Raw genomic sequence first — 19083 nt, 5'->3', positions numbered from 1 at the left:
TTGTGGTGCAGCGGAAACGAATCCAACTAGTAACCACAACGTTGTAGGTTGGATCCCTGGCATTGTTCAATGGGTTAAGGATCCAGCATTGCCATGAACTGTGGTACAGGTTGCAGACACAGCTCCGATCCTGTGTTGCTGTGGCTGTGGCATAAGCTGGCAGCTACAGCTCCGATTAGACCCCTAGCCTAGGCACCTCCATATGCTGTGGATGTGGCCCTAAAAAGGGCACAGGCCACTATGCCAAATTCAGCTGAGGGTCCCCAGGAGGTGGGACAGAAAGGGCATCCCTAGTTGCAGCCAAACAGAAAGTACCAATGATCATAAGCAAGGCAGCACTGCTAGAGTTGGGGGTGGGATGTGGATTGGGGTGGATGAATGGATGGAAAGAAACTGGAGACAGCTCATGAAGCAACTCTGAGTTTAATGATAAAGGGGAGGAAAGAAATAACCCAAACCTCCAGTAGATGAGAGATTACGGGTGGGAAGTTTGGGGATGAGAAATATTAGAGTGTGTCTGGAAACTATCAAAATCATTACTCTAGAGAGTGCCTTTTTTTTTTTTTAATAATGATGAGAACTTAAAATTGTGTAACTCTTCACAGTTTGCAAGGTGTTATCACAGACACTCTCTGTTATCCTCACAGAGTTACAGATGCAGAAGCTGAAGCTTAACAGAATTGAGTGACCAGCTCAAGGTCAGAGGCAGGAAGTGGCAGGCCCAGGGCCCCATGCCCAGGCTGCTCTTGTCCTAACCCCAAGGCTCCTCCCTATCCACAGCAGTCGAGTCCCAGGAGATGGCACGCACCTAAGAATGGGTTGTGCCCCGCTGGTATCTCGTCAGCAGACTTTCCATTGCCACCTAGCTTGTCCTGCTGGCCCAGCCTTTGATATTATGGAGTCAGTCATAACAGCTTTTCAAGAACACGGGAACTGCCCCGCTTCCTGTGTCTATTAAACTGAGTTCGAAGGCTCCTGAATTTCTACAAGTGCCCAACAGTCTCAGGCAGGTGTCGGAGAGGAGAACTGTGAAATCCCATACCCTTCATATCCAGCTGCCCAGACTTGTGGGCACTGACACCCCAGAGGGACTGTGCTGGGCTAGTGACTGTGGCTCACCTTGGAGCCTCATCGCCACGTCTACAAACTCCTAGGATTGTCATGAGGATGAAAGGAGATTGTGGGTATAAGGTGCTTGGAAGGGTGCTTGGCATGTGGCTTGCCACCTACGATGAGCTTCCTTCATCCGCTCCCTCGCTCACCCACTCTGACAGACAGACCCTTGTGGGGGACCTGCTCTATGCCGGGCATGGCTCTAGGTACAGCAGATCCAGAGAGGCACCCACAGGCTTCCCGGGCTCCAGCATATGTTTTAACGAGGAGAAGTGATGTTGGCACACAAACAACTCTGCCTCGAGGGAAGAGGCAGGTGCCGAACACTGTGGGTGTCCGGGGAAGAGAAGATCACATCTTGCCCAGGCAGCCGGGGCGGGCTTCACGAGAGGTGGGTGGGGAGAAGGTCCCTGAAGAGGGGCCCGATGATAAGGAACCAAGTGGAGCCTCATCTTCATGGAGAAGAGGGGGAGGGGCTGAGGCTGAGGGTCCTGGGGGAGAGGGGAGAGGCTCGGATATCAGGACAGCAGACCCGGCCAAGGGCAGCCAGGTAGAGGGAAGGAGCGGCCCTGTGCCGTGGGTTCCTGGGATCCCTGCCTAGGAGCCATTGGTCTGGTTTGTGTCTCTGGTCCCTGGGGTGGGGGTGGGGAAAGCACAAGGGGCCAGGGTGTCAGGATGCCTCCCAGGCTGCCTTGTAGGTGGCGGGAGGACTCTGTGGCACGTGGGCACTGTGTAACAGATGGAGGAGTTTGGGCTGGCCTCGCAATCCCACCCCTGCCCCTTAGGGAGTGTCCTGGAACTAGCAGCCCCAGGTTCTTCAAAGAAGAGATGATCCGGGGCTGTCAGTTCCCCCAGGGCCACCACCGTGGGAACCTGTGTGCATGCCCGCCACCCCACATTCAGGGTGAAAGGACAGGCCTCCAATATGTGCAGAGGCCATGGTTTTTCACCTCCACTGTGAAGTGGCTCCAGGGGGTGGTACATACATTCTGGGAGACCTTAGGGCCGGGGGGCACAAAGAGGGGTGGCAGTGCTGGGCTTTATATGACAGCTCCTCAGCCATAGCAGTGGGTGGGGGCGAGGACAGGACACACCTGCTCTGTCCGTCTCCTGAGATTCGTTAGACTCAAGGCCCTATTTCAAGAGCAATAGACCGAGAAGGGCTCTCACACGGCTGCAAGTCCAAGGCCTTTAAAACGTTGGCTCTGGAATCCCTTGTTTAAACAACATTTTATGGAATGTGGTGCATAAAATAAAAGGCACCAACATAGCGATGCTCTGGTTGAAACTGAGAAGGGGGCCCAGAGGCTCACCCCCCACGGCCACATCTGTCCACGCATTTCGTGACCCTCTGATTTAGCCCAGTTCTTATTTTGGAGAAGAGAAATTCAGAAACTAGACAGGGTAACTGACCCGCCTAAGGTCACAAAACTAATCTCTGGAAGAGTCAGGACCTGCCAAGAAACAAATGAAATCAAGGATGAGAATGTGCTTTATAAACTCTAAAGTGCTGTAGAAATGTAGGGTTATTATTATTCCACTTTACGTGAAGTTCTTGGTCATGTCTCATGTCACCACTTTGGGAAAAGGTACCAGAAAAAACAAAAAGACTTTAAAAAACAAAACCACAGAGGACCGAGTGTTGGTATCATGGGCAGCGTGGAAAGCGCACAGAATTGGACCCAAAGGCAGAAGCTCTGTGCTGCCACTTGCAAGCTGTGTAACCTTGGACGGCAGCTCCCTTTGCCTCTCTGACCCTCCCATTTCCTTTTCTGGGAAAATGCCTGGGGCTCGGGTGAGGCAATGCACGAGAAAGTGCTTTTAGCACGGCCCCGCGCCCCAGGACTGGACTGTCTCATGAGGAGCAGTAGCAATAGTTCACACAAGACCTGCAGGCTTTGAGGATTGGTATTTAGCACCCAGAAGGCCCTTCCTGTCCCTGGGGGCAGGTGCCAGCTGCTGACAGTGCTGGAACCCGTGTTCTGTCTCTGCCGCCTAGACACGTCCTATAGGTCACGCCGCGCCCTCGACGCGAAGCCCTCAGACATTCTTTGTCAAGGCATCTGAGCCGTGACCTTCCATCGCGGGCTGCTGACTCAGCCCCCAGTGAGCGCCGTCTCCCCTTGGCACACAGTGAATGCCAGAAGGCGCCTGGCCAGTCCCTCAGCACCCCCCCCCCCAAACCTCACTGGCTCTGCATCTTGGTGATGAAGGAGGGGGCCAGATTGGATCTGTTTCAGGACAGCAAGAAGTGATTTCTCTCAAAGACCTTGGAGAGTTCTCTCCGCCCTCCTTGCGGTGCTCCCAGCCGAGGACCCTCCCGAGGCCGGCAGCGGAACTTCCCTCAGAATGTACACGCTCAAGTTAAAACAAAGGCAGGAGGCCGAGGACTAATGGATGGGGGTTGGCTGGGTTCCTTTGGAGAGCCCGGCATGCTGGTGCTCCAGGAGGTGGGAGGAGCCTTCAGACATTCACGACTGTGCTGCCTGGCGGTGACCTTGGACACACCACCTCCAGATGGAAAGGCAATGGGAAGAAGTCGACCACAGGACACTTAAGCCCTTGTGACTCAGACGTGGGCTCTGAGGATTCACTCATTCACACAGTCAGCAAGGATTTATTGAGCACCTGTTGGGTGCCAGGCACTGTGCTAGGCCCTGGGGAACGCAACAGGCAAAAAGTCCTGACCTCCTGGCGCTGAAATTCTAGCGGGATGAGACAGGGAAGGAAGCCATGAAGTGGAAAATAGAGGCTTGTTGCTGGTGGTAAAAGCCATGAAAAGAGAGCAGCGGGGAGGGGTTCAGGGGAGCGATGGTTGCAAGTTTCAGGGATGTGGGCAGAAGGCCTGCCTCACAGAAAAGGGGCAGTAGAGCAAGGGCCTAAAGGAGGTGAAGGAGGGAGACAGCCATTTGACGGTCGGGGGGTGGGGGGGGAGACATCGTGGGCAGAGGGAACAGCAAGTGCGAAGTCCCCGAAGCAAGAGCCTGCAGCAGAGAGGCCGTGTTGTTGCAGGAGAGTCTGGAGAGGGAGAAATGAGGACTGAAGAGCACTTTAATCTTTTGCTTTGAGTTCCTCAGAAAACAAGGTCCAGCAGTCCACCTAACAACTTTGCCTGCGTTCACAGTCTTTTATCTGGGATACTGATTCAGACTACTGTTTTTTTGGGGGGAGGTGGTGGTCTTTTTTGTCTGTTTTCTCTAGGGCCACACCCATGGCATATGGAGGTTCCCAGGCTAGGGGTGGAATCGGAGCTGTAGCCGCTGGCCTACACCACAGCCACAACATCACAGGATCCAAGCCGCGTCTGCCACCTACACCACAGCTCACAGCAACACCGGATCCTTAACCCACTGAGCAAGGCCAGGGAGCGAACCCACATCCTCATGGTTCCCAGTCGGATTTGCTAACCACTGAGCCACGATGGGAACTCGCCAGGCTACTGTTTAAAGGCTGGGACTTCATGTCAAGAGAGAGTATCAGAGTTCCCATCGTGGCTCAGTGGTAATGACCCCGACTGGTATCCATGAGGCTGTGGATTTGATCCCTGGCCTCACTCAGTGTTTAAGGATCTGGCGTTGCCATGAGCTGTGGTGTGGGTCACAGATGCAAATTGGATCCCGCGTTGCTGTGTCTCTGGTGTAGGCTGGCAGCTGTAGTAACTCTGATTTAACCCCTAGCCTGTGAACTTCCATATCCCATAGGTGTGGCCCTAAAGAGACCAAAAAAAGAGAGATTTTTCTTCCAAATGCACACAACAAAGCCTTCCACTCCTCCAGGGCTCACTCACACAAGGGCTCTTGGGATAGCAGAGAGGGCCTGGGTTCAAGTCCCAGCACCTGACGATTACTAGCTGTGTTACCTTGGGAAGGGCGCTCAACCTTTCTGAGCCTCACTTTCCCCAATGAAGTTCATCAGTTGCCTCATCTGAAAAAAATGGGTCAACAATGCAGCCACCCACATCTATCTCACTCCATTGTTGTTAGCTTTAAATTAATGAGATTATAAATATGAAAGTACTTTTGACATCGACATGGGCAAGATAAATGTCAGGGAGGTTTTTGTTTTCCTTGGCAAGGCCTATGGTAAGAGGCTTATCGCTGGTTGCCCACCCCCGCCCGCCATGCTGCTCCTTGTATTGTGTCCCACGCAGGCCTGTTGGGACAAAGTTGACTCTCACTTTGCCTGAGTCCATGTCTGATTCAGGGACACCAGTCAAACGCTCAGGGACCCCGAGGCCCAGGGTTCCCTAGGAATACAATGGTTCCCTGGGAATGTTCTGGGCTGAATTGTCCCCGTGTTGACCTGCCCGGGGGACTCTGAGCCTGTTGGAATGGGGTGCGGGGGGAGCCCAGCTGCTCGTCACCGACGTCCCCTCCCCTTTCCTCCTGCAGGTACAATGGCCCCAACCTGGTTCTGAAGTATGACCGGGCCCAGAAGCGGCTGGTGAATATCGCGGTGGACGAGCGCAGCTCCCCTTACTACGCGCTGCGGGACCGGCAGGGCAACGCCATCGGGGTCACAGCCTGCGACATCGATGGGGACGGCCGAGAGGAGATCTACTTCCTCAACACCAATAATGCCTTCTCCGGTAAGGGTTCGGGGCGTCCCCCTGGCTCCCCCTGCCTTCTTCCTCTCAGACCAGCCGTGGGTCAGGTTACTGTCACCGGCTTCTGCAGGCACGATCCCTCCTGCCTCCAGGACCTCGCTCTGTCCCAACAGGGACACCCCATGAGGACACCTTCTCTTGTGCATGATGCTTTTTCTCATCTCCCAGCCCCTGGCCCTGGAGATGCAGAAGGCCCATCCTCTCCCTCAGACTTCATGTCCTTGTCGCCTCCCAGCCCGAGCAGCCTCCCTCCACCCTCCTGACTCACCCTCCCCCTTTCTCCCCACTGCTGCTTGGCCCCTCAGCACTTCTCACGCCCGCAACCGGCAGGCAGCCCCCTGGCATTGCCCTCATGCTGCTTCCCAGAGACCTTTCTCAGCTGCTTTGAAATTCTTCAAGCCCCCCCGCCCCACGCTTTCACACACTCATTTTTTTACCCCCCATGCCTGCCGAGCACCTGCTCCGTGCCAGACGAGAGGTGCTAGGTGCTGGGATTCAACCTGGAGGAAGACAGACCTTGATGCCTGGGGCCTGTCCTAGCCCAGAGCGCCATCCCAGTTCCTTGGGCTCTTGGGTAAATGCAGACTCAGACTGAGCAGGCCTAGCTGGGCCCCGAGATCCTGCACTGCTAACACGTTCTCAGGCTCGGATGCTGCTGCTGGTCCAGGGACCACACTTTGAATAGGGAGGTCCTACCCACCAAGGAGTGGCTGAGGGAATTGATGCCCAGAAGGCTGCATAATAGTCACAATAATGATAAGCGCTAATACTCCTGTAACGCTGCTACCTGCCAGGCCTGGATCTAAGCACTTTGTACTAATCATTTCATTTAAACCTCATAGCAGCTCCATTAAGTAGGTGCTGGTGTAGCCCCCTTTATAATTGTGGAAATGGGGGCACCAAGAGGTCACATGACTTGCCCAAGGCCACATCACTTGCAAGTCCCAGGATTCAAACCCAAGTGTCTGACTCTAGATCCATCCTTTTAATCAACACACTCTACGGCCATCCAACGCCCTTGACGCCTAGAGAAGAGCCAGGCTCATAGTTGGTGCTCAGTGTTTCATGAGCTGGGGGCTGTGTTCTTAGGGCTACAGGTCAAAGTCTGTCCCATGGGGCCAGCACATCTGTAGGAAAGTCCCAGGCCACAGCTTCCTCCTGAAGGATGCAGGGCCTTGGGTCCCTGTGGGGTCAGTTGCATGTGCACTGGACTCTCCCAGATGGTCATAGCCTCTTAGGTTGGTCTGGACAACACCCTGTGGCTCAGACCTGTGAATTTACTATCCTGGACCCTCCCTACCTCCTGGAGGCAGGTGATCACTTAGCTATGGGGACCACCTTCCTTGCGCACGAGTGATCTCTCTCTGTCTCTGTCTCTCTCTCTGTCTCTGTCTCTCTCTCTGTCTCTGTCTCTCTCTCTCTCTCACACACACACACACACACACACACACACACACGCACGCACACACGCAGGCTTTACCCTGAGCCCATAATGTTGCTCCTACTGGTTGCTGAGCCCACGCCAGGATCCAGCCCCAGACTGCCCCTACTGTTGAGCCCTGCCAGTTGCATGAATGGGAGGGGAAGAGGTTGGGGCTGGTGCCAGGGGCAGGGGCGGGCGGAGCTGACTGGCTGACAGCCAGCCTTGTGCAGCCAAGAAACAATGAGCCACAGCCCCGAGTGGTGTTTTATGGGTTTTCATCTCATCTTGCCACCAAGTGAGGCCTGAGAGATAGTAATTATCCCTACACAAATATCAGGGCATGATTACCCAGCTGGATTTACTGCCCTCTCTCCAACCAAGCCAAGATTGGATTAGGACACAATTAATTGATGGGCTGATCAACCCTTTAATGTGGGGCAAGGTCAGAAGGGGAACAGCAGCGAGGGACGGGACGCCGTGGAAGGGGTGAGTCCTCAGAAAGATGCTGGAGGGAAGCAGAAATGGGGAGAACTGTGGCAGCGGGCGTTTCACCTCGACAGGCAGGATGCCAAAGGAAGGGAACAGACGTGTCCTCCTCCCTGAACACAGAGCACCTGGGCTGGGACCTGTCAGGTGTCTCTGAGGCAGGAGCCCCTCCCACACTCTGAGAGCATTTCATTCTGAATCCCAAGCAGTGGTGCTCAGCCCAGGCCGCACATTGGAATCTCCTGAGGAGCTCCGAACCCTGCCAGTTCCCAAGGAGCATCCTGGTCCGGTCCAACCCAAACCTCAACCCAGTTATCAGATCGGAAAGCTCTCCAGGAGATGCCCCTGTGCAGTGGAGGTTGAGTCATGTTGGTTCCACACTCAACCTAAGCATCACCCCATCACCCACTAATGTATTCATTCATTGGATTCATTGCATACGTGTTTATCGAGCACCTACCATGTGCCAGGCACGCTTCTGCGTGCTGAGGATGCCCCAGCGAATGGAAGAGACAAAAACCCTGCCCTTTCTCTCTGACACAGCTTATATTTCCCTAAGAATCTGACTCCCCTGTCCTAGCCCTGGGGACTCTAAGTTCCTGGAGGGCAAAGTCCCTGGATTAGCCATTTGTGCTCCCATTCGGCTCAGCCAGACCTTGAACATCCTAAGAGTGCAATTAAAACGACAAATCTGGAGTTCCCGTCGTGGTGCAGTGGTTAACGAATCTGACTGGGAACCATGAGGTTGCAGGTTCGGTCCCTGCTGTTGCTCAGTGGGTTAAGGATCCGGCGTTGCCGTGAGCTGTGGTGTAGGTTGCAGACGCGGCTCGGATCCCGCGTTACTGTGGCTCTGACGTAGGCCGGTGGCTACAGCTCCAATTCGACCCCTAGCCTGGGAACCTCCATATGCCACAGGAGCGGCCCAAGAAATAGCAAAAAGACCAAAAAAAAAAAAAAAAAGAAAGAAAAATCCAGGACAAACAGACAAGGCATGAGCCATGAGGCCTGAGAGAAGGTTTGCCAGCAGAGGGAAGACAAGGAGAGGCAGGCAAATGGAGCCTGCCTGACAGTCCTGGACTCCCTGGGTTTGAGGGCCCAAATGTTCCTCTGGCAGAGGCTGGAGCTTGGCCCCCAGCGCTGGGGTAAGGGTGACAGTGCCAGGCAGCCTCAGCCCCAGGCGTGCACCTCCAAGTGACCTTCTGTGGGTTTGAGGGATGTCCCTGAGTTTGAGTTGATTTTTCAGTTGAGTGATTGCATTGATTCACTGACAGTGGGCAGCGTTCAGGGCCGGGACACTTGTGCCCTGTCAGCACTTCCCTGGATCCAGCTGGGTCCAGCTGGCACGACGCTCAGCCATTGCCACCCTGCCCACCATGAGGAACCTGAGATCCTCTCCAAGAGCCCCAGCTAGCTATCTCCTCCTCTCCCTCTTGCTCCCTGCATTCCCACCCCAGGCCCTTGTACTTGCTGTTCCACCCACCAGAAATGCTTTTCCCATCATGGCTCTCAGGGCTCACTCCTTCCCTTCATTCAGTCCCCTCCTCCAACCCAGGCCTCCCAGAAAGCCTTCAAATTGTACCTATGGCTCTCTATGCCCTTCACTTGCTCTCTTTCTCTTTGAAGCATTTGCTCCTGTCTGAAAGTATGTTATATATTTGTTTGTGGTTGATCTCTAAACACCGTGGGGACAGAAACCTTGTCTTGTTTTCTGCTGCATCTTCAGAATCAAAGAAATGCTTAGGTCACTAACACATACACTTGAATGAACAGCTGAAATAATGAATGAGAAGCACTTATTACGGCATCTGGGACTTCATACATGCTCTCGAAGCAACAGGTGTTATAATGCTGTGATGCAAAGGAAGCCAGGACAGTTAGAGATATCCTGAGCAGAGAGGCCACAGGCCTTTCTCCTGGACCCTTGAAGAGAGGCTCTAGGAACAGAAAGAGAAAAGGACCATCGTGTAAACAAGACACAGCACAGAGGAGGGTGTCAGGCGGCATGACTCAAGGGTTAAGAATTGACAAGTAGGGAGTTCCCCTTGTGGCTCAGTGGGGACTAGTATCCATGAGGATGCAGGTTTGATCCCTAGCCTCGCTCAGTGGGTTAAGGATCCAGCGTTGCCATGAGCTGTGGTGTAGGTTACAAATGCAGCTTGGATCCCACGTTGCTGTGGCTGTAGCGTAGGCCAGTAGCAACAGCTCCAATTTGACCCCTAGCCTGGGAACCTCCATATGCTGCAGGTGTGGCCCTAAAAAGACAAAATAAAAATTGGAAAGTAGGTAAGAGGGAGGGAATAAAGGAAGATGGACCACATTTCCAAGAGCCCTGGGCCGGGAAACCAGCCTATGGCTTAAATGACCTGGAAAAGTACTAGCCAGTGTGTTTCAGGCAATGTTACTCTGTAAAAACCAGGTAGGAGCTTTTGCAGGACAAAGGGGGACAAGAGGCCTGCTCCAGCAACCCCTCCATGTCCAGGAACCCAAGACCTCCTGCAACTCCTGGTCAGAGTCCATCCCCCCAGGGGTCCTGCACTGGCAACACCAGCTTCTGCTTGACTTGGCTCTGAGCTCTCCTACCCATGTGACCTTGCCTGGGATAATGCGAATGTGGTGCTGGATGGGGCGGTGTGGACTGTGTGCCCCACAACTTACCCTATTTCATTTATTAAGTTCAACACAATGGTCACTGCCCCTCTGCCGTCTTCAGTCTATGTATACCTTGCTCCTTTTCTACATAAAGAGTAGCATGCTTGGAGTTCCCATCGTGGCTCAGTGGTTAAGAAACCCAACTAGCATCCATGAGGACATGGGTTCAATCCCTGGCCTTGCTCAGTGGGTTAAGGATCCAGTGTTGCCATGAGTTGTGGTGTAGGTCACAGACACGTCTCGGAGGGCTCACTGCTGTGGCTGTGGCGTAGGCCAGCAGCTATGGCTCCGATTGGACCCCTAGCCTGGGAACCTCCATATGCTGCGGGTGAGTCCTTAGAAAGACAAAAAGATAAAAAAAAAAAAATAGTAGCATGCTTTACTCACGGGGCTGCCCCATACTTTTTTTGTTCAATAATCAGTTTGAGACATTATTTCACGGCAGCACACAGAGAGCTTTCTCATTCTTTTTGTGGCCGTATAGTACTCCATTTTATGGACTGACCACTCATTGAATTGGTCGTCTGTTGATGGCTATTTAGATTGTTGCAAACAGTGCCACCGCATAAATAAGCTTATGCAACATGCCATTCTCCACAATGGCAGGTACATCAGTAAGTTAAGTTCATAGAGATGGAGTTGCTGCATCAGAGGAATATACAGGGCTGGTTTTGATAGGCATGGCCAAATTGTCCTCCAAAGGGACAGTCCTAATTTCAGTCCCACTGGCCCTGATGCAAGGGAGCAGTTCCCATCCCAATAGTCTCACCAACATTTCATTTTTTTTTTTAAGATGTGTTAATCTGAAAGGAAAAAAATGGTATCTAAGTGTAGTTTTAATTTTCATATTCTTAAAATAAGTGAGGCTGAGCATCTGTTTATCTCTTTGACTCTCTTGTCTGCTCATAGCCATTGCCCATTATTTTCTATTGATTATTGGCCTTCTTATTGATTGTAACACCTCTTTATAAATTAGGGAAACCAGCCTTCAGTCTGTAATACAAGTTGCCCATAGTTTCCTCTTGTTTGTCATTTTTCTTTTGTCTGCGCTCTGGGTGGGTTTTGCAATGCGGAAAATTTTCGCTTTTATAAACTTGGATTTATCACTCTTTTCTCTGATGGCTCCTGAGCTCTGTGTTATACTTAGGCCTTCAGCAGAGCTTTTGTAACCTCTCAGAGAGGAGGCGTCAGCCACTGTGCCAGAGAGAAGAAAGGCAATCGGGGGCGCCCTGCACCTCCAGCCTCTCCTGCCTGCACAGCAGATGAGCCATCTGCCTCGAGAGCACAGCCATTGTCCACAGCTCCTTCACCCAGGCCTCGTTCCCGCTGCACCCAGATACACTGCACCTCGCTTCTCAAAGCATGTTTTGCAGCACTGGCAGCAGCTGGCAGCTCCCAAAAATGCAGAATCTCAGGCCCCACCCCAGACCTAGGAGACCAGACTCTGCACTTTCCCACGTTGGCCAGGATTTCCTGTGCCTGGTAAAGCCTGAGATACCCTGGCCTGAGGCTCTGTCCTCTTCGCCTGGGGTCCTCTGGGCCGTCAGGTGGATCCTAGGGGCTCCTGACCCCCAGCCATATTTCCCTTGGACACAAAGTCCAGACTTTCAGCTCACCCAGCACGACCCCATCTGGGGACATGAGCTCGAGAACCGCTCAGGTCCCCCGCCCCCACCCCCGGTCTGCCTCATTCACAGGTGGTCCCGGAAGAAGCAGAATGGGAGGGGCTGTCAAAGAATATGGGGTCCTGGAGTTCCCGTCGTGGAGCAGTGGTCAGCGAATCCGACTAGGAACCACGAGGTTTCGGGTTCAATCCCTGGCCTTGCTCAGTGGGTTGAGGATCCAGCGTTGCCGTGAGCCGTGGTGTAGCTCACAGACGCAGCTTGGATCTCAAGTTGCTGTGTCTCTGGTGTGGGCCGGCGGCAACAGCTCTGATGAGACCCCTAGCCTGGGAACCTCCATATCAGCGGAAGAAGCCCTAGAAAAGGCAAAAAGACGACAACAACAACAAAAGAATATGGGGTCCCGAAGGCCATTTCCTTGGTCCTAACAGAACAAGGTTCCTCGGGAGCCAGACACGGCCCTCCACCAGCCCCCACCCAAATCTCCAATATGTGGGGGGGGGGTGCTTTGCCATTGGACCCCAGTTTAAAGCTCAGCACTGCCACTTAACAACAGTTGTGCAACCTTAGACAAACGGCTTAACCCCCTGAGCCCCGATTTCTGTCTGTACAATGAAGACTCTATCTTCCTGACATGACTGTGGAAAGGCCCAACTGAGCCAATGCGAGTGAAGCACCCGCAGCGGGGGATGGGATTAGTCCTTTTTCCCTGGGATGGGAGGAGAGAGACTAGGGTCAAAAATGATATCAGGGGACGCAGGGGAGCCTGGGTTCATTCTTTTTCAAAATATCCTATGCCACCCCTGCTCTGTGCCTTTTCCATTGACCAAGTCTTGTAAAGCACATTATTATTTAATGTCACATTTGCCTTCTGGGGTGTGGCTCATTGAGGACCCGCGGTCACCGTGGCCTGGAATTCCCTGGCTGCTAATGATGATGGTGGTGATAATGACAGCAGTGGTGGCTCGGTGGTGCGGATGGTGATGGTAAGGATGAGGGCGAGGATGGTGATGGCGAGGATGCTGGTAGTGTTGTTATTGTTGGTTGAACTTATCAGGAGCCAGGTATTTTTTCCAAAGACTCTACTTACCGTATCTAATGCAGTCCTTACAACAGCCTGATAGATAGGTGGTCATCCTCATTATCTCACTTGTCAGATAAGAAAAAGACCAGTTCATGACTTGCCCAAGTCCCCCGAGGCCAGGGATGTTGTTGCCAACTCCCTCTCCAACCCGCTGCTTGGCAGTAATCTCTTTGCCTTAAGAATGAGGTTGGAGGAGTTCCCTGGTGGCTCGGCGGGTTAAGGACCTGGTGTTGTCACTGCTGTGGCTCTGGTTACAGCTATGGTGCGGGTTCGATCTCTGGCCAGGGAACTTTTTCAAGCTGCAAGTGTGGCCAAAAAAAAAAAAAAAAGGACGAGGTTGGAAGCTGTACCCTCTGCCCTGACATGAGCACTTGCCCACTGTTTTCTTTGCCATGAATACCAGACCACGAGTCAGGTCACCTCCCTGGGGTTGAGGCAGCCCCTGCAGGAGGAGGCACTCAAGCCAGTGGTCCTTAGGAAGAGCTTTTTATGGCCCAAACTCATGCTCTTGGTGGCAGTGGATGGCAGAGTGTATGGAGCAGACGCCAAGATGGTGAACCAAAAGCCGTTTGCTTGATGGACACTCCGCCCTCTGTGCAGATCCTCTCCTCTTTATTTGTCTGATGACTCCTCCCCCTTCTTCCTCCCATGCCCAGATGTGGCTCCTCCCTGGGACTCAGTCTGTGGCCTGGTCTTTCACTCCCACCCCAGCTCCAGCCTCACGGCTCTGCAAGCTCCCATCCCTCACGGCCCGTGAGCTCTTGGGGCAGCCTTCTCAGCCACTTTATGATCCCCTCAAATGTCAAGCTCCTGCTCCCACTCCCAGCTGGCCCAATGTTCCCGATCCCGTCACTGTTCCCACACTGTGGACCACTCCCTTGCCCTGACCCGCCACACCCAGCCCTCCTTCCAGCTTCCTGCACCCAGCGCTCCTTCCCCACCCCCGGATCGTGCTTGAGCTGCTGCACAAGTGGCCTCCCCACTTCATTTTCCTCCTTGTTAGCCCACCCTTCTCTCCACTGCCAGGTGAATCTTCCAGAAACACTGTTTCCCCCAGATCAGGAGCCACCAATGGCCCCTTCACGCCTCACTCCTAGAATTAGTGGACTCTCCGGGCCTGCCATGCTTCTCCTCCTCCGCCTGCACAAACCCTCCTCTCCCAGGTGGATTCAGTGTCCCCTCTGTGCCCTTGCCTATGCAATCCACCTGCCCCTCCACTCTGCCTGATTAAGCCATCAAGGGAAGCTCTCAGAAGCACAGGCTTTGGAGTCAGAAAGACCTGGGTTTGAATCTGTCTCCACCACTTAGTGGCTTTTAGGCAGTTGACTTAACCTCTCTGCCCCTCAATTTCTCCATCTGTAAAATGGAGCTACACCACCTCTTAAGGTGGCTACAGGTTTTAGGTGAGATGATGATTGTAAAAAAAAATAAGAGAGAAAGAAAATGCTTCATGCAGAGTTTGGCAGTACTAAGTGTTCTACATACTGGAGTCGTGCTGTTATTACTCTGACCCTTCAAGTTCCGGGTCAGGTGCCAGCTCTGTCGTCAAGCCCTCCCTGATCACTGTGGCCTCTTCTCTCCTGATTTCACACCATCTCCAGGATGCACTGTCCTGTCCTCTCCTCAGGGCTCTACTAGCTGTGGGCTCCTAGGCAAGTCCCTTGGCCTCTTGTGCCTCAGGTCCTTCATCTGTAAATTGGGTGTGAAAATAGTACCCCTGTCAGGAGTTCCCGAGGTGGCTCAGCAGGTTAAGAATCTGACTAGTGGGGTTCCCGTCGTGGCTCAGCAGTTAACAAATCCGACTAAGAACCATGAGGTTTCGGGTTTGATCCCTGGCCTTGCTCAGTGGATTAAGGATCCAGCGTTGCCGTGAGCTGTGGTGTAGGTCGAAGACGTGGCTTGGATCTGGCATTGCTGTGGCTGTGGTGTGGGCCAGCGGCTACAGCTCCAATTAGACCCCTAGTCTGCGAACCTCCATATGCCATGGGTACAGTCCTAGAAAAGACAACAAAAAAAAAAAAGAATCTGACTAGTATCCATGAGGATTCAGGTTCAATCCCTGGCCTTGCTCAGTGGGTTAGGGATCCAGCGGTCCCATGACTTGTGGTGTAGGTCGCAGATGTGGCTCAGATCCCGAGATGCTGTGGCTCTGGCATAGGCCGGCAGCTGCAGCTCCAATTGGACCCCTAGCCTGGGAACTTGCATATGCCACAGGTGTGGGCACCCCCCCCAAAAAAATACCCATGTCATGGGGTGGTGGCGAGGGTTAGTGAGTTAATATATGTAAAGTGCCTGGCACATAGAAAATGCCATAGGAGTAAGCTGCACTAGTTTTAAGCATCTCCTCTCCCTCCTGTTGTCAGATGAACCACAGGTGCCCTGAGTCAGGGGCTGAGACTCCCACCCCCCCAACACCAGGCAGGGGGTAGGGGCCCTGAGCTGCCCCCACTGGGCCTTCCCAGATGGCTGCATGGCAGCAACTGGCAGTTCCACTGGGCTCTGAGACCTTCAAGGCTCCTTTATGCCCACACGCCAATGTCAGTAGGGCTGGGAGTCCCCAGATGTACCTCTCACCGTGGCCGTGACCCCCAAATCCCCCTACCCTGTCCCTGAGCACCCTCGGTCTCTCCCAGGTCCCCATCCTCTCAGAGTCTCCCCCAGAGACTCGGGAGATCCCCTCTATCCTGCCACTAACAGCCTCTCTTCTTCCTGAGCTGCTGCCCCCGCCTCGGCGAGGGACCCCAGGGCAGAGTACAGCTACAAGGAGCCAGAAGGCGGGATTACGTGCTGACATGGGCCAGGGGCCAGTGCTGGGTGTTTATGGCCAGTGCCATCGACCCGCACAGCTCACTGTTTATCTGTCTTCCTGACACACCTAATTACCCAGGTTGCAGCTGCCAGAGCGTTTGCTCTTCCTAAATCACGGGCTCGCATCCCTCCTGTCTCCCGGGCCTCCAGGCCTTTGCCTGCAGAAGGGCTGCCATTGATTTTGCCGTTCCCATTTATGATCTACAAGGCTCTGCATCACTGTTGCACATTTTACCTTAATTAGTTTATTCTTCTGGGTGTCCCTGGTCAGCTCGGAAGCCAGGAGGCTGGAACGGGGAAAGAGGTTAACAGTACATGGCACCCTAACCCCTCTGGCCACCAAGTCCAGAACCTGGCTGGACAGCAACACCCCATGATCGCACAGTCCAGCAGGATGCTAACAGGTGAGTTGCAAAAAGAGTTTCCATAGCTAGTTTGGGAAAGGCTGGCTTACATCAAATTAAGCCCATAATTTATTGCAGGACTTATCAATTTTGGGGGGTAGGGCTCTTTTTAGGGCTGCACGCACAACATATGGAGTTCCCAGGCTAGGGATCAAATCAGAGCTTCAGCTGCCGGCCTACCCACAGCCACAGCCATGCAGGATCTGAGCCGCTCTTCAACCTACACCACAGCTCACGGCAACACTGGATCCTTAACCCACTGAGCGAGGTCAGGGATGGAACCCACATCCTCATGGATACTAGTCAGGTTCACTAACCACTGAGCCACAACGGGAACTCCTCAACATTTTGACAGACTGATGTCCATTGAGAATCTCTAAGAGGGGGATGGAAGGTGCAGTTTTTCCTTAACTCAGATGATCATGAAATCTTTTCTCTGGGCAGTTCAGAGAGATCAGGGTTCCACAAAGCACACTTTGGGAAATGTGAGCGGGAGGAATTGGGGGTTATTAAGGCAAATGGAGGCGGGTAGAGTCACCCTGGGTTCGTTTCTTCCTCTTGTCTAGCTGAGGCTACAACTCAGCAGTCTGAGAAATTTCTCCTACTAAAGCAGAGCCCCAGCTGCCAGCAGCTGCTCTCTCACCGGCCTGAGCTTTGGTAGAGTTTAACCTCAGTATTTCGGGGGTGGGGGGGACGAGACGAGGGGGAGGCACAGTCTCCGGAGGCCCTGGTTTGACAGAGAAGGGCAAGGGTCGCTCGCCGTTGTGAAGGCTGGACACCCGGAAGCCTGCAGGGCCGTCCTCGGAGGCCCCCAGGCATCAGGAGGCGATGACAAGCCTGCCACTGCCTCGGGAACAGCCGTGAGGATGGCAGTCTCGGGCCACAGTCCCTTTCCCGCAGCCCTGAAACCCAAAACGCTCTGAAAGCCTCCAGTGCTTTTTTTAAGTTTGTGGGAAAGTAAATTGATAGCAAAACCTGTCCAGTGCTGACGTGAGCTATTTATGGGCTTTATTTATCCCACTTAGTGTGAATATTCATATCTTTCACTGCAGAAATATTAATGTGTTTAATTACAGGTGCTGCCCCAGTCCCTGCTGGGGGTGTTATGTAATAAACGTGTATGCACTGTGTTACCTTTCCAAAATATAGAGAGGAAAAATCTAAATTTCTAAGCACATCTGGACCCCAGGGTGGAGCAGAGCAGCCAGAAGACGGTCCCTGTGTGCCGACGTGGGGCCAGGAGTTTTCTCCTGCAGTTCCCACAGCAACTCAGTGGAGGGAGTGGAGGGAGGAGGTACAGCCGTTACCGTGATGCTCAGATGAGGAAGCCGAGGCTGGAAGAGGATGAGGAACCGGCTGAGGCCCCCGAGCACTCAGGAGTCAGAGCGGGATGCGGACTCAGGCCGTCCAAGTCCACATCTGCACTTGTGTCAGGAATGAGACTCTCGGATGCCTCCGTGAGCCACAGCATCCCTCCTGGGCCACAGTAGCTCTATGCAGACACCCCCACTGCTGCTCCACGGCCCAGGCCTCCCCCAGAGAGATACCTGCAGGACTCCTGGGTCCGCCTCCCTCTGCTCAGGAAGGGCCTTTCTCTCCCCAGTGTATCAGGCAGGGCAGCACAGCTCTGCTCCCAGGCCAGCTCCCAGGAGTCTGGTGAGCATCCCTGAGGCCAACGTCAGGCCCCACAGGCGATGCTCTGAATCCCATGGGTCACCATGGTCGTGAGAGGTCCCTGTGTGAGGCCACTCAGAGAGCAAATCCTTTGTCTTCTCTTGGGCAGAACCACCTGAGGGGCCCTTTTATGCACAGCTCACACTCACCACTTACTCTCACAATCATTCTCACACTCACTCATTTACCCTCACTCCTTTTTACTCACTTTTTTTGGGGGGGCTTTTTAGGGCTGCACCTGTGGCATAGAGAAGTTCCCAGGCTAGGGATCGAATAGGAGCTACAGCTGCCAGCCTACCACAGCCACAACAACTTGGGATCTGAGCCACATCTACAACCTACACCACAGCTCATGGCAATGCCGGATCCTTAACCCACTAAGCATGGCCAGGGACCGAACCCGCATCCTCATGGATACTGGTCAGGTTCATAACTTGCTGAGCCACAACGGAAGCTCCCTTTACTCACATTGTTACTCTCACACACCCACTCACTCCCACTCATTCCTAAACACTCACTCTCACACACTCTCACCTGTACCTACAGTGCAGGGCTGGGGACCCTGAAGCACCTCCGAGGTATCCTATCTATGAGGCAGGAATAATCATTTCTGTCTAGGACTACCACTTTGGGGGGCATTGTGCCAAACCTTTAACATGCGTCATCTCACTTATCCCCCAGGGTAAACCGAAGTGGAGTAATTATTGTCGGCCCCATTTCCAGTAAGGAAACTGAGACTCAGAGATGCTGAACAAAGTCAAAACTAGAAACTAGAAGGAGAATCTCAGTAGGACCAAGCCTGGGACTCAGGCCTGTTTACTCTAAACTCCAAATTCTTTTTTTTTTTTTTTGTCTTTTTGTCTTTTAGGGCCACACCAGCAGCATATGGAGGTTCCCAGACTAGGGGTCTAATAGGAGCTGCAGCTGCCGGCCTACGCCACAACCACAGCAATGCGGAATCTGAGCTGCATCTGTGACCTGCACCACAGCTCATGGCAGCACCAAATCCTTAACCCACTAAGCAAGGCCAGGGATTGAACCCACATCCTCATGGATGCTAGTTGGGTTCGTTAACCGATGAGCCATGACGAGAACTCCTAAAATCCAAGTTCTTTTTTTTTTTTTTTTTGGCTTTTTATCTTTTCAGGGCCACACCTGTGGCATATGGAGGTTCCAGGCTAGGGGTCTAGTAGTCAGAGCTGTAGCTGCCAGCC

At 53.3% G+C, this 19083-nt stretch overlaps 1 protein-coding gene across 4 annotated transcripts in view; it reads left to right on the top strand.

The window, feature by feature from the left end:
- The window catches only part of CRTAC1 (cartilage acidic protein 1), a 168000-nt gene that overhangs the window by 90799 nt on the left and 58118 nt on the right, over positions 1-19083 (top strand). For all 4 annotated transcript variants that reach the window (XM_084995019.1, XM_021074420.2, XM_084995020.1 and 1 more), the window contains exon 3: positions 5505-5701. In XM_084995019.1, the coding sequence (XP_084851145.1) occupies positions 5505-5701 (197 nt within the window). The remainder of the gene's footprint in view (positions 1-5504; positions 5702-19083) is intronic.

This window comes from Sus scrofa, chromosome 14 (genome assembly GCF_054392235.1).
Source record: "Sus scrofa isolate SSC_HxYL_T2T_F1_AM1 chromosome 14, Sscrofa_HxYL_maternal_Yorkshire_Landrace_v2.0, whole genome shotgun sequence".
NCBI lineage: Eukaryota > Metazoa > Chordata > Mammalia > Artiodactyla > Suidae > Sus > Sus scrofa.
Note: the sequence above shows the minus strand (reverse complement) of the source record. Positions and strands in the feature narration are given on the sequence as shown.